This window comes from Zonotrichia albicollis, chromosome 3, assembly GCF_047830755.1.
Source record: "Zonotrichia albicollis isolate bZonAlb1 chromosome 3, bZonAlb1.hap1, whole genome shotgun sequence".
Lineage (NCBI taxonomy): Eukaryota > Metazoa > Chordata > Aves > Passeriformes > Passerellidae > Zonotrichia > Zonotrichia albicollis.
In genome coordinates, this window is record NC_133821.1 from 67,597,769 (window position 1) to 67,611,770 (window position 14,002).

Consider the following 14,002-nt stretch of genomic DNA (forward strand, 5'->3'; position numbering starts at 1 on the left):
GCAAGTAAGCTGAGAAGAAGTCTTATTTAAAAAAAAAAGTGACATATTTATTTAATATTTTTCATATCTGCTGAAATACTGATCTTGGGCATATATTCTGATTTAGCTTCACATAAAAATATGGTATGTGTCCATCAGAATTCTACCTCACTGTAAAAGCCAAAAAGCAATTAAGTCTTCAAAATACTGTACAATGAGCACCACATTTTGGCAAAGATTTCAACATATTCCATTACAGAGGATAGACATTTAATCCATTACTCTTGTGGAAAGAGTCTTCTCAATTAATGAAATATTCAATTTATCTTTTTTCTATTATTCCTAGCCTGTCTCTGCATATGGTTTATATCTGCCAATGTGTATTTTAGGTTTTACTATTGCATTATGATAAATATATTGCATATAAAGTCAAAATTAAGAGCAATTGTATTTCTGTGAAGTATTTTGTGTTTACATCTGGAAACAAATCACAGAGAAAGGTTTAGTGGTTTTGGTTCACATAGATTTCAAAAAACTAAAGACTACTGTCAAATATTTAAACTTGCATAAATTCAATCTATATAGGATATAAACATGAACCCCAGAATTTTTTTTAAAGATAGGCAGAACTGACCCATTATTCAGGTTGTGTGGTATTTCTCATGATAAAAGTGCCTTTAAAGTTTCTTAGAACTATATGCAATTGCAGTTCTCTGGGCTAAAATGTTCCATGTCAACACACTATGACAGATTCAAGCTTTTGAACTTGATTTTGTTTTACAAAAATAGAAGTCAAAATTATTGAACCTGGATTGAGAGCATTCTAACATCTTGTACATTGTTCTTTCTTTGTTCACCTGCCTTGAAATCTTTCCTTACTGAACTGGAGAGCTTTACCTCTTCACTGACCCTGACCTGAAAGGAGGATTGAAATTCAGGAGCAGAATTGCTTCACATCAAACCTCTTGATATCTGTGAAAATTTTCCCAAGAAATAATCCTTGGATCATATCAACACAGGCAGCACAAGCTGCAGGGGAAAAGGGGAAGAGTAGGTACTGTATTTAAAGTCTAGAAATGGTAGGCTTAGTTCCAAGCTGCTCAAACAGACTGACCACCTGTGGGAAGAAACCAGCAAAGGAGACAAAATGCTACATGAAAGAACAGAAATTTATCTTCTTCCTACATATGAATAAGAATTATGACTTGTTATGGTCTTTGACTATACTTCTCTTGCTGTTTCCAGAGAATTCAACTTTATACAATAGACTTCCACCAGTGCAGTATGGTTTTTTGTGAGCTCTCTCCTCCTGTACAAAGTAAGCACTATTTAATTTGGTACAGAAATCATAGAGACCCCACTGCTAAATTCTTTTGACATTTTTTAAATCCCAACACCACAGCATCTGACTTCTTCAGCAACATTAGTAAGTCTTCAGAAATGAACAATTGTTTCTGTTCTTCAAAAGAGAAACCTGTGCACACAAGAATCAAGCTCAAAAATATTCGCCAATTTTGGATGCTCAACCTGAGACAACAGAAAATAATTTCTCCTGGTTCAAGGTTCTTGATGAAGTTTCACTCTTTCCATAAATTTGAGTTGTTAAGCTCTCTAGTATTAAACCAGACTGAGTAATGACTAATTCCTTATGTACTGCAAGAATCAGTGTGGACAGAGCACCTCATGAATGTTTTGCTAAGAACACAGGAATGGAGCTCTCCAAAGAGATGCTTTACATCCTTAACCATGAAATCATATTCCTCTTATTCCCATGGTTCTCATACTCGTTTTTAACACACTGCACAACAAAAGAGGTAGGAGTTCCTGCACTTCCCAATCATGACATGCACCCAAGTTTTTCCTGTGCATGGTATGGAGAATCTCCAGAAGGAAAAGAATGCAGCAGCATAGCTGCAGATACTCATAACACATGTCCTTCAGACTGTGATGATTTTTTCTTTCTGGGCAGGTTTTTCGTTTTTTTTTTTTTTTTTTTTTTTATAATACAAAACACTGCTTTAAAGAACAACTAGAAACATATGTTCAGTACAAGCAAAACTATCAAATGATTGAGACACTAAGCATAGGAAGTTTGCTTTAAAAAAAGCCAAAGAAAATTGAATTAGTAACAGACATTTTGCTGAGCACTACTTTCATTTTAGGGACACGATGGAAAAGTTCTAAAATTCTTTTGCCCCAATGGAAAAGCCATTTCTTTCATTCATCAAGCTGATTAGCATTAAGTGTTAGCAGGTCAACTATTTTGCAGTGCTAATAAATAAAAGTACCTTCATACAAAAGTAGTGTCAAAATTAAAATCACATGCTACAAATGCAGTTATAATTCTAACACTCAATAATTTAAAGTATTAGAATATGCCTTATAATGCGGCCAAGACAAAGTTATACAATTGAGAAGCAAAAGTAAAACTTCAATAGCTAGAATATGTCTCCTGCATAATTGGGAGAAGATTATTTACTTTGAATTTTAATGACGACTGTACTTAGAAATTTTTTTAACCTTATCTTAATTTCATTCTTAAATCCAGGAACTCTAGATATCATGTTTTTATTTCTTTATTAAACTGGAACCCACTACAGCTGTGAAGGTGCTCCTGACTTGCAGATTTGCTATCTTTGCTGACAGGGCAGGATACTCATTGCTTTATTCATTCATTACTCGTAAGTTTGAGCAGATGTTCACGAAACAGGGAGAAACAGGAAGAAAGAGAAGAAAACATACAGAGCCCGTGTGATACAGGCAGCCATCAGAGATGGGCTGGCATCAGACTGCTCCTGGCTCACAGCTGGTTACAAACATCAGCTGGTAGCTTCTGGCTGCACCAGGACCTGCCATACACAACCTCACGTGAGCTTCCAACCACTGTTCAATGACTCACAGCCCAGATTCAAGGCATAGAATGTGATTTAAAGAAAAAACATACTGGTTTTTTTCAGAAGCTGAAGTAGGGAATGAGGAAACAGCAACTAGTGAAGGTAAAGAAGAAAAAAAAAATCAAATGACAGATAAACCTGTCCCAAGCACTATCAGCAACCTTTGAATTAAGAACAGCTTGTTTCCACTCTGATTCAGTGGTACAGGCACTCATGTGGTAACTATCACTGCAACATCTGAGCAGACTCTAAAAGCACAGTAGCAAACATTACCAGCTCTCTCAAATAAGAGCCCGCACTTTGACTCCCTCCAGCACTGAATTTGTTTGCCTTAAGAATTGCAGAAAATGATCCAAGTAGGTTATGGAGACCAGAGGCTTTCTGAGCCAGATGTTACCAGAGCTGAAGAAATGAGTTCTACATCTTGTTCTCATTCTCAAGCAGGTTTTGGCCCAGAAGATGATCTTCCTTTGATATCTGACTGTGCTGTTCAAAGCAAAAGCTTTGGCATGTACCTGCCTTTTTAATGCTTCAAGAGGCAAAACAAACATCTGAGGTTATTCACAGGTCTCTACAGCACTGAACATACCAAATCCTCTGCTGTTACTGGTTGTCCTTTCTTGTCATTAGCCACCACCATTCTCCCCAGTCTTTCTTTCATATCTTGAAGGCTGGTGGTAAGTGCCAGGATGGCCATAATCTCACTTGCAACAGCAATATCAAACTGAGCCTGTAAAGTAGAAATGAGAATCATGAACCAAATCAAAGTCAGCTGAAATACTCACAGGGGATCATCAGGAATAAACTCAGGAAAGATAAATTTCACGCTGGAATTCAAACAAGTTCTAAATGGTAACTTACAACTTTTGAGATTAATTAAGACTAGAGTAACTTTACATACAGACTGGACAATGAGCTGTGGGAATGAAGAGCTGCAAAAAGGGACTGGGAGTCCTGGTCAATGGCAAGTTGAACATGAGCCAGCAGTGCCCTGGCAGCCAGGAGGGCGAACCCTGTCTGGGGGCATCAGGCACAGCATGGCCAGCCAGGCAAGGGAGGGGATTGTCCTGCTCTGCTCTGGGCTGGGGCAGCCTCACCTCCAGTGCTGGGGGCAGTTCTGGTGCCATGATACAAGAAAGACATAAAAATATGGGAAAGCATCCAAAGCAGGGCTACAAAAATGGTAACAGATCCTGAGGGGATACCATATGAGGAGCAGCTGAGGTCACTTGGTCTGTTCAGCCTGGAGGAGACCAAGGGGAGACCTCATTGCAGTCACAACTTCCTCATGAGAGGAAGAGGAGGGACAGACACTGATCTCTTCTCTTCTCTGAGAAAATGGCCTGAAGTTGTGTCAGGGGAGGTTTGGACTGGATATTAGAAAACGGTTCTTCACCCAGTGGGTGGTTGTGCACAGAGTCCCAGGGAGTGATCACAGAATCCAGCCTGACAGACTTCAAGAAGCATTTGGACAATGCTCTCAGGCATGAGGTATGACTCTTGGGGATGGTCCTGCACAGGGCCAAGTCCAACTCTGATGTATCCCTTTCAACTCAAGATGTTGTATGATTCTGTGAACTTCAAACACTTTATATTTCCTGATTAATATTCTCCATTACACTACATTTATTTGAGGACCCGTGTTGCAGACTGTTTAGCCCCTTGGCTCACATTATCCTTAGAGAAGCTCCCTGAAGGATCAAGAACTTTCTTTCTGTGGCAGAAACAGGAAATCACCAGATGTCTTTTGAGCTTTACTGGCCTGAGCAAAGGAACACTGCATTGTGGAGGGTTCTTTAATTTTTTTTTTTCTGTAATGATCTCCAACAGGTTTTTATTCTGGTTTCAAAAACATTCTTGTTACATTTGATCATTCTTTTTCTACTTAAGCTCAAAATTTAGAGTCTGTGCTGTTAATTCTTGTGCTTGACCTATGAAAACATAAAATATATCTCTGGTCCTTTTTTTTTGTAATTAAATGAACAAATATGTAAACCAAAAAGCACAAAGAACTAACTATATGTGGCATCAGTTCTATTGCTCTTGTAGAAACACACCCATACTGTGCAGCATTTCAGCACAACATAAGCAATAGTTTTTACTTTTCTTGAAGAGTATAGATTAGCAGTACTTGTACTAATACACTATTAGTAGAGCTCAGGCCACATGCTGTCAGAACATAAACAGAGAAGAACAGAAAAGCCACTAATGTACTATGTGACAGGAATGCAGTGTTGGCAGTGATCAAGAACTGCAATTTCCTTGGTAATCTCTCCATCTCCAGCAATTAAAGGCTACATAAAGTTTAGTAACTGACATCCTACTGCTATCTATGTAAGAAAAAAGCCCAGGACTGCTTCTATCAGACCTCTGGCAGATGTACCCCATACTAATACCAGAGGAATCTGTTCAAATTGAGAGCTTTGTCTGTTTTTAAGAAGCATCTACATAGAACATACCCCCTACCACTCTTGTGCATTTGCCTAGTACTTTAAGAACTTCTGCACTTTTTAAACCCATGTTCCTGATTTTATTTTTTGACAGCTACCGCCCAGAGCAGCCCCATTCAGGCTGACCTCTATGTACCCACTTGTTTAGTCAAAACTTCTGAAGACACCTGAGCACTTTTCTGCTGCGGACATAGGCAGAGAGTCCTACATACCGCAGAAAAGAAAAATAATTCTGTAACTGAGATTTTCAGCATAGTGATTCAAGTGAAATGGTGAAATCACAAAACAGATTTTCTGTATTCTTTGGAAGCAGTTCTAAATGCAATGAACTTTGTTAGCATTGTGATGACATGGATTCCACTATCTTTTCTGAATTTGAGAATGTGCTCAGTAAGTCATTGCAGCATATATGAGACAAGAAATAAGCCTGAGAAATCTATGTCCAACCCATATGGTAAAATACTTCTGATTTATCAGAATGTTTATTGGAAGATCCCCAAGAAAGTTTTTATCATTATTTCTATATAAATCCAAAAGGACAGGAAAAACATCCCAGGTAGATGCTCAAAGAGCAGCATAAAATTTAATTGAAGAAACAGGCACAAAAGATAGTAGTAGCAGGTGCTATTTTAACTCTAAATAACCTTTATACACCTATGAAGTGCTGACAGAAGCCTTAGCTGCAAAGTCAGTTTTTTATTGATGAAAGGATCCACCCACATGGATTCAATTGCAGGATCAAGGGCATCAGTCATGTAATACTCTTCAGAAACCACAGCATCCCTGTTCATTAAAATGCAGACTTTTGTGCCTGCTGTGCTCTGCCTTTTTACACAGGTGTCATTGATTTTAAGAGTGCTAGAACATCACTCCAAATATTTATAAAATGCATCTGTTAACTATGAAGTCCTGTTTGCTCTGGATCTCTAGCTAGGCTCTGAAATGAGTTTTCCTAACTGCTACCTCTATTTCTTGAGTCAGTAAGTCCATGTTAAAATGTGAATGGATATGCATCAGTCCAACATCTCAATACTAAAAGCATTAATTTTACCTAAAAAAGTACAGAAGCAACATTTGACAGCAATATTATCAAGTACTACTCTAAAATAAAATAGTCACATTTAACTCAGTAGTACAATTACAGTGGTAAAACACTACACAATAAGGCTGTCAGAATCCAGCTTAAGACTAATAATCATATTGAGTCACTGAAACAAATTTAAACATATGAAAAGGTCTCAAGTGTTGAAGGAACTCACACCAAATATAATATTTTGTAGTCCCAGCCCATTATCAGAAATGACTATTAGCTAATATTGAATTTCCTGTGAGCTGCAGACAGAAACATTTCTATTTTTTGCATTCAAAACCAAAGTAAGAGAGCATTTCTAGTGGAAGGCGTCCTTGCTTAGGGCAGAGGGGTTGGAATTGGATGATCTTTAAGATCACTTCCAACCCAAACTGCTCTAGGATTTTATAATTTCTCTTTGAAGTTCTTCTCTCCAATTTGGCTTTGCTTTACCTGCTGCAGAAACCACAGCACTATGTTTTGGTGTCTTTATTTAGGCATACATAAAAGAAATGCTGAAGAAATGGTAAAGAAAACTTAATGATAGGATTTCCAAAAATAGGAAATCCTTATCTTTACCACGAGAGCTGTTCACATCAAAATAGTCAGAATCTCATGAATTTCATGATCCAGAATGTTAGATTACAAGATCTTCATCAAATTAAGAGCCACACCACATCAGCACAATGAATTTATTCCTCCTGACACTGCTGTTCCATGCTGGGCTGTTTCAGAAATTCATTTACCTACATTACACCAGGAACACTTGCTCAGATGGTGTTGGGAAAGTCTGGTTTTCAATTTATCAGTAAGTTCTTTAATAAACTTCCATAATCTCTCATTTAGTAAGGGAGGTTAGCTTTTTACACCACTGAAAAGTACACACATACTCTTTTGCTGAAGTATCCCTTCAAAGCCACACAGCAAAAGCAAGCACATGCTCAAAGTTCTTACAGCTCAGATTCCAAAGCTGAGATGCATGACAGGCAAATGAGAACTCTGAATAAAAAGCTTATTTTTAAAGAAAATTTAAAATGAAATTTAAATGTAATTTGAATTATGTGTGTTCTACATAAATTGTTACAGAGATTTAAAAACAATTAAAAGTAATGCTAATTAACTTTATGAGGGCATAAAGGCATCTTGTTACAAGACAATGTTAAACCCCCAACACATGCTTTTGACACATTGTAGAATATGCATTGGTTTGTGTTTCTGAAATTTCAGATTCACTTACTCATTAACACCATCAGTTTCACTGCAAGATTCTTATACAACAGCAACAGACATCATTATGGTGATTCAAAGTATGCTGAAAGAACTGCAGAAACCCTCTCAGCCTCTAACACAGAGTCTGTCCAGAGTGTGATTTATTAATGCTTTACATACCTGACGGACAAATCCCTTCTCCGTGTTTGCCTGACCAACTGTTATTCTGCGCAGGAATCTGTCATTTGTATCCACCACTGAAATAAGGGAATGGCAAAAGCACAACATGTTAACAAGGACTCAGGAATATGGGTTTTTCCAGGCATACCTGTATTTTTTGAGACTCAACACATATGAGATTCAAGTGCTCCAACAGCGTAACCAGATGGCCACACTTCTGCATATCAGCACTGGCACTGACTTGGTTGCTCCCTTCTAGTTGATACCATTTGATGACAGCTTGAAACAACTCAAATACAGTTTATTTGAGCAGCATTTGAAGGTAACAGCTTCTTAGAATTCTAAAATGCTATTTAGTATTTTACCTACATGACAAAAATCAGTCTTAGTAGATACAAAGCACCAGATCTACTCCAAATCATCTGCTTCATTGCTGATTTTTTAAGAACTGACTTTAGGACTACATCATGTTGGTCAGATTTGGTCAGTTCCTCTTTTAAAGGAAAAAACAGACTATCTTTTTCTCACAGTCTCTGTAGTCCTAGAAATGCTTATATTTGCACCAATCCTAAAATAAAGGGTGCAAGGTACTCTTGATAAGTTCAGCTTTTAGCTTGGCAATGAACTCAATCTCCTGGTAGATTTGAGTCCTGTTCATTTATAAGCAGAGTGTCCAGGAACCTCCAAAGAAGCTGTCAGCACTCAAGGTAAGTGAGCTCCTTCCACTTTTCCTGCTGCTTTTGGAAATTAAAAAAAAAATCTGTCTGCACAGAAAAAGATGACATAATTACACAAGAACAAGAGGGACTTTGAATGTTAATTAAACCGCAGTTCAGGGTTGTGACTGAGCTGGGAGAAAACCAAGATTTAAGTCACTTTCCCCCTTCTTGGGCATTTCCCTTGGGGCTGTTGTAAATACCACACATATCTTTTTCCCTCTGCTCAGTCTTTAGGCCCCTAATTTCTTCAGGAATCCCATTTAAGGGATGGTGCAACGCAGATTTGGCCAACTCATGTTTCTTTCTATATATACAGTCATGCTCTAAAACACTCCACTGCTGGCAGGAGCTGCAGAACAGAGCCTGGTGGATGGAAGCTGTAGCCTTGCACCAAGCTGTGGCACCACATGGCACAATGAGGCCATATGGCAAGCTGATCTCTCCAGCACAGACTTCTCCCTTCTCGTCCTTGGAAACTCAGCCTAAGCAGACCTAAATGTCTTCCCTGTCTACACAGGCACTCCTAAGGGCAGGAACTTACCTTCCCACCAGCCTGGACAGCCAGTGAGCTGATTTTTTTATCTGCACCTTCCTTGTGAAATCATGTAACCTAAACACCCTTACTATGAAATTGTAACTGCTCCTGCAGCCCCTGGTCACTGGGGTATACTTACTGGGGTCACTCTGACCAATTCTCACTGTGGTCACTTACTCTCCAACAAGATTCCAATAGCTGCACTAAGTAGTAATAAAATGAGAAATAACTGGTTTTGCCATAAAAACAAATTTTCCTTCTCCAAGTCTTCCCTCTTCCTTTACCCGAAGTAAAGCTTTCACTAAGGTTTAGGTTCAAATAAGTGTTAGGTTTAATGTAGCCACTTTCTTATCCTCTAGAGATGTAAACAGAATCTGACTATCAGGGAAAGACAAAGAAGGAACTTTCCCACTTTTCAGTATATTGTATGTTTTCAAGTTAGTGTAAGCTGACCATGAACTGAAAGTTTGTGATACTTCTATGGAAACAGGTCGTGACCAAAATTAATTTTCAGATGTGACAGCTTAGCTCTTTTTCCCCACAAATTCCCTGGTATGTAACAAGCTTCATAGACATATGGACTGCAGAAACAGTCCTAAATAAAACATTCTCCAAGTTATCTAAACCATTCCTCAATTCAGGGTTTTTTTTCTAAAATGTTTAAGGTATGTACATCATATAGAGCTGTGTGGAATAGAAATTTCACTAACATCGTTTGAGATTAATTAAATAACTCCCTTGAGGTTAACAGCTGTTGAGCAATGTTGCCTTCTCCCAAACCCTTGCTGATAAAAAAGAGGAGTCATATTACACTAAACATTTATATTACTTCTTTATCCTAATACAGGTCTCTTCCAGACACACTGTGTGACTAATAAAAAACATCTTATGCCACATCCCCAGAACTGTCTTGAGAAAAACATCCCAAGCCTGAGATGACATGCACACAAAGGGCACACCAAGGCATGGCCAAGGCTTCTCCCTTCTCAACAGATTCACCCTTATTTCTAAGCATCACAATACATTCCATTTTACAGTGATAACGTCAGTGTTTAAGAACTAAGAAAGAAAATAAAATCCAGTGGTATTTATCTCAAAACTTTATGCAAAGTTTATTTCCCTAAAGAAGAAAAAGATAGGTATAGAAATTGAGGTAAACACTGAAATTTGACCCAGCACTTGAAAAAGCAGAGGGGACTTGTCTAAGGGTATCAGAGTGGGTATCAGTTTGCTTGGCAACAGCACCACATCTTTCATCTCTTTTTCCAAATGAAGCAAACAACTCAAGAGACTTCAAAAATCAGAAAAACACATAATCCCTTAAGCCTATTAAGTCTCTTGAGCCATCCAGGCTGCTGAGCTTGGGAGGATGAGGGACCAAATTCAAGAAGGATAAATACAAATAATCTAGAACCATAACAGACACAGTTAAGAAAAGAATGGCTAAGATTTGCAGAATGCACAAAAAAGACACTTTCACATGTCTGGAGAGGTATGACCTAATGTGAGAGTGACTGGGGATGTCTTTAAACTGCCAAAGAAACCTATCTTTCAGAATTTTAGCAAAGTCTCTTGAGTTATTGCAGATACTTGACGAAGTTTAGGGCAACATGCTGCACCTGCATTTGTTATGAACCCACACTTCCCACTTGCAAATTGGTTATTCTCACTGTCAGCTCTGATTCAAGTGAAACGAAGCAAATTAGGAGATAAGTTATGATGAAATCCAAGATAAAGTGAAGTTTTCTGACTACATACCTCTTTGCCATGTTATGGTGGATGGGTCAATATCAAGGCGTACAAATTTGCTGATCTCCTCTTCTGTTAAAGTCTTAGGATCAGTCTTGTTTATTCCCAGCCTCTACACACAAAAAGTTCAAGAAGTGCAATGAAATGGCTTATTTGCTTCAAATGGTGTAGCTGCTCTGGCTTACCAACCCCACATATGTAAATTTCAATCTTAGTAATCCTGTTTTAAGAAAAAGGCAACCTGATGCCACAGTGATTTCTTTACAACTGACATCTTGTTGGATATAAGGAATCATTACACTGAGAATAATTCACAACAAAATAATTCAATTATATTGGAAATTATGATTCATGTATTTGAATGCTATTAAGCCAAACTTTTATTTACTCAGTTGCAGATCATGTGAAGAGAGAAATCCATTTCAAATGTAGAGATAGTTGGTATTTCATGAATAAAGCAAACACTCCCCCTCCTTCCCTAACCTGTTTTCTGCAACAGTGTAAACAAGAACAAACTGAAAATATCCCAAAATTTTGATGGAACAATCTCTGAGCCTGACCCTGCCTCAGAGTCAGGCAGGTATCAGCCTCATTTTAGCTGACTGATATTCAACTGAGCAGCACAAAAGCTTAAAATGTTATGAGGCCTCCTTTACCCCCCACCAAAACAGAAGCTGTCACTACCTCTTATCCTTCTTTCCACCCCCAAATTCCAAGTGTGCACGTGGCAGCTGCCCATTGCCATCCCATGACTGAAACATGGTCAGTCAGGACTCAGAAGCCAACAACAAACATGGAACTGGCCACAGAAGAACTGGAGCTGTCTTTAGGGGTCATATCTGAGAGGTTCATATTCTCTTTCTGCTACACTGATGAGCTGTGTTCCTCTCTAGGTTTTTATCAGAACGGCACTCTCAAATCCAAACATGTTGAACACACATGAATTGCACAGGAAGCTCTTCTGGAAGCATTCAGGGAGCAAGATGGGATGCAAAAATACACTGAGCATGCAAATGTACCCCTTGAAGGAAGAACACTGTCAGACTGACATCAATAAAACCCTAGAAGTATATGCTATATTAGACTTTCAAAATCAGAAAATATTGCAAAACCAAAGAATGTGAGCTTTCAAATGTGCCTATACCATAATTGGAAAAGTATTTTAAAAACTCCGACTTTAATATTTCATCAGAAAAGACACAGCATTTAAAAACATTACTGGTTTATTTCAGGAGAAAAGAATAGCAAAAATGTTAGTTATAAAAATAATATCAGACCCAGATCCTATTACTCCAAGGATGATGCTTTCAGAAAAAAAGTCTAGATTTGATATATTTATGAGAGTTTATACAAACTCAGTCCCATACATCAAGTAATTTTAAACAAGTTGCGTAAGAGAATGCATTTCATGAAGAGGCACCATAAAAGAGGAGAGACTGAATGAACAACTTACTCTCAGGCGGGCAAGCTGAATAGCAGAAAATCCTCTCACGCCATTAACCACCGGAACCAGCCTGTTATACAGAGACTGGGAAAACCACACAAGAAGTTGAAGGGAAAAGTTATAAAAAGCTAATGTTTTTTTAATTTATTCCACCTAATTTCAGTAAGAACTTCCTAACCACATAAGTTGTGGACTTCTGATTAGAGACTCAAAAAACAATTCTGAGAAGGCAGCAGGCTTCTGAGCCATGTCTATGATTTAACAGTCTGAAATTCAACTGCCAGAAATCATTGGTTTTCTCTGTTTCAGCAAATAATTATATATTAATTTTGAAACTGGGAACCTTTAAAAACTTTAACCAAGATCCAAAGTATTTAAACTACAATTATAATTTCCAAACTGGCCTAGAAGTTCATTGACCTAAATGTACATTGTGTACAAATGTACCAAGCAAAGGATACAACTCTGCTCAGTTTCAATGCTGCAGACAACAAAAAGAGCTTCTTCTTTGATCTCCTTCCCTTTAAAGCCCCAAGTTAAGATTTGTTTAAGGTCATTATATATTTAGCAGAGGGACAAGGATATAGTTTGTTTTCCCCATAACTCATTCTTCTTAAGGTGCATCATACCCAACCACACATCAGAAATAACAATTTGTAACTTTGAAATGAGTCTTCAAATTACAGACAAGAATAGGATTATAGGTAGGGAAAATATGCTTTATTACACTATTTAGTACAGTCAGAAATAGCTGTCAATGTTCTGGGCGCAGGATCATTATCTTAAAGACTACCTTATGATAGCTATTTGCTAGAAAAATACATTGTATATGGAAAATTTCCCAGCAGAACATAAAATGGCTTCAGCAACACTTACTGTTCACATAGTGAAAATATAAAATGATAAACAACATGTTTTTCTCTGAAATGCAGTTTATTGAAAAACTAAAAATGAAAAATGTCATCTGGATAGAAGAAAATCTTTCTCACCTTATCAGATTGAGTATTCTCATGCAAGATCCTAGCATCAATAGCAGCAGCCAGCAAATTATTTGCAGCAGTTATAGCATGAATATCTCCAGTCAAATGAAGATTGAACTAGAAGGGGGAAACAATAGGATCTTTTTATAAGAAAATATATAATTCAATTCACTAAGACAAATTAGCAGCACAAATCATTGCTATCTCCTTGAGACTGCAGCTCTGGTTAGTCAGCTGTCAGGACAGGCTAAAGAATTCCAGGTGAAAATACACTGGGACATATGAAGGACTTGTTTTCATCTGAGCACATGGTAAACTACTCTCAAGTGTAGCCAAACAAAGCCAAGAACATCTTCATTCTTTGCTAAATGATTCAAGAGTAAGAAGCCCAGAGTTTCAGTTCCACATCATTAACATGGAATCAGTTTAGCATTACTACCCACTACCTGGCCTGGAGCAGAGGTGTGCATTACTGCTGAATGTGCCCCAGAGCACAGCCTGCATCCTGGCTTTGTGGCCATAGCCCAGCTTCCTGTTAGCTGCAGGAGAACAGCCCCACACCTCACAGGCATGAACGTTGCCGATACAAAATTTAACAAACAAAATTTTGTGAAAACTCTGAAATGAGCATCTCAAATTAAGACTTGTGTTACACAGGTACTGTATTTTTATGTATCTGACAGAAGGAGTTAGAAGATGTGTTTTAAAGGCACTTCAGGGCTGACATTAGGACTCTCCTTGGATCAACTGTGCCCCATCAAGGTGGTTCCTCACCAGTTCTAGCCATAGAGAGG

The 14,002-nt window shown here is 38.0% G+C and overlaps 1 protein-coding gene across 4 annotated transcripts in view; it reads right to left on the reverse strand.

The window, feature by feature from the left end:
- Positions 1 to 14,002, reverse strand: part of MTHFD1L (methylenetetrahydrofolate dehydrogenase (NADP+ dependent) 1 like) — a 145,550-nt gene that overhangs the window by 96,333 nt on the left and 35,215 nt on the right. For all 4 annotated transcript variants that reach the window (XM_026794154.2, XM_074537764.1, XM_026794156.2 and 1 more), the window contains 5 exons: positions 13,218 to 13,325; positions 12,238 to 12,312; positions 10,794 to 10,896; positions 7,782 to 7,858; positions 3,463 to 3,603 (listed from right to left, as the gene is read on the reverse strand). In XM_026794154.2, coding sequence (XP_026649955.2) covers positions 3,463 to 3,603; positions 7,782 to 7,858; positions 10,794 to 10,896; positions 12,238 to 12,312; positions 13,218 to 13,325 — 504 coding nt within the window. The remainder of the gene's footprint in view (positions 1 to 3,462; positions 3,604 to 7,781; positions 7,859 to 10,793; positions 10,897 to 12,237; positions 12,313 to 13,217; positions 13,326 to 14,002) is intronic.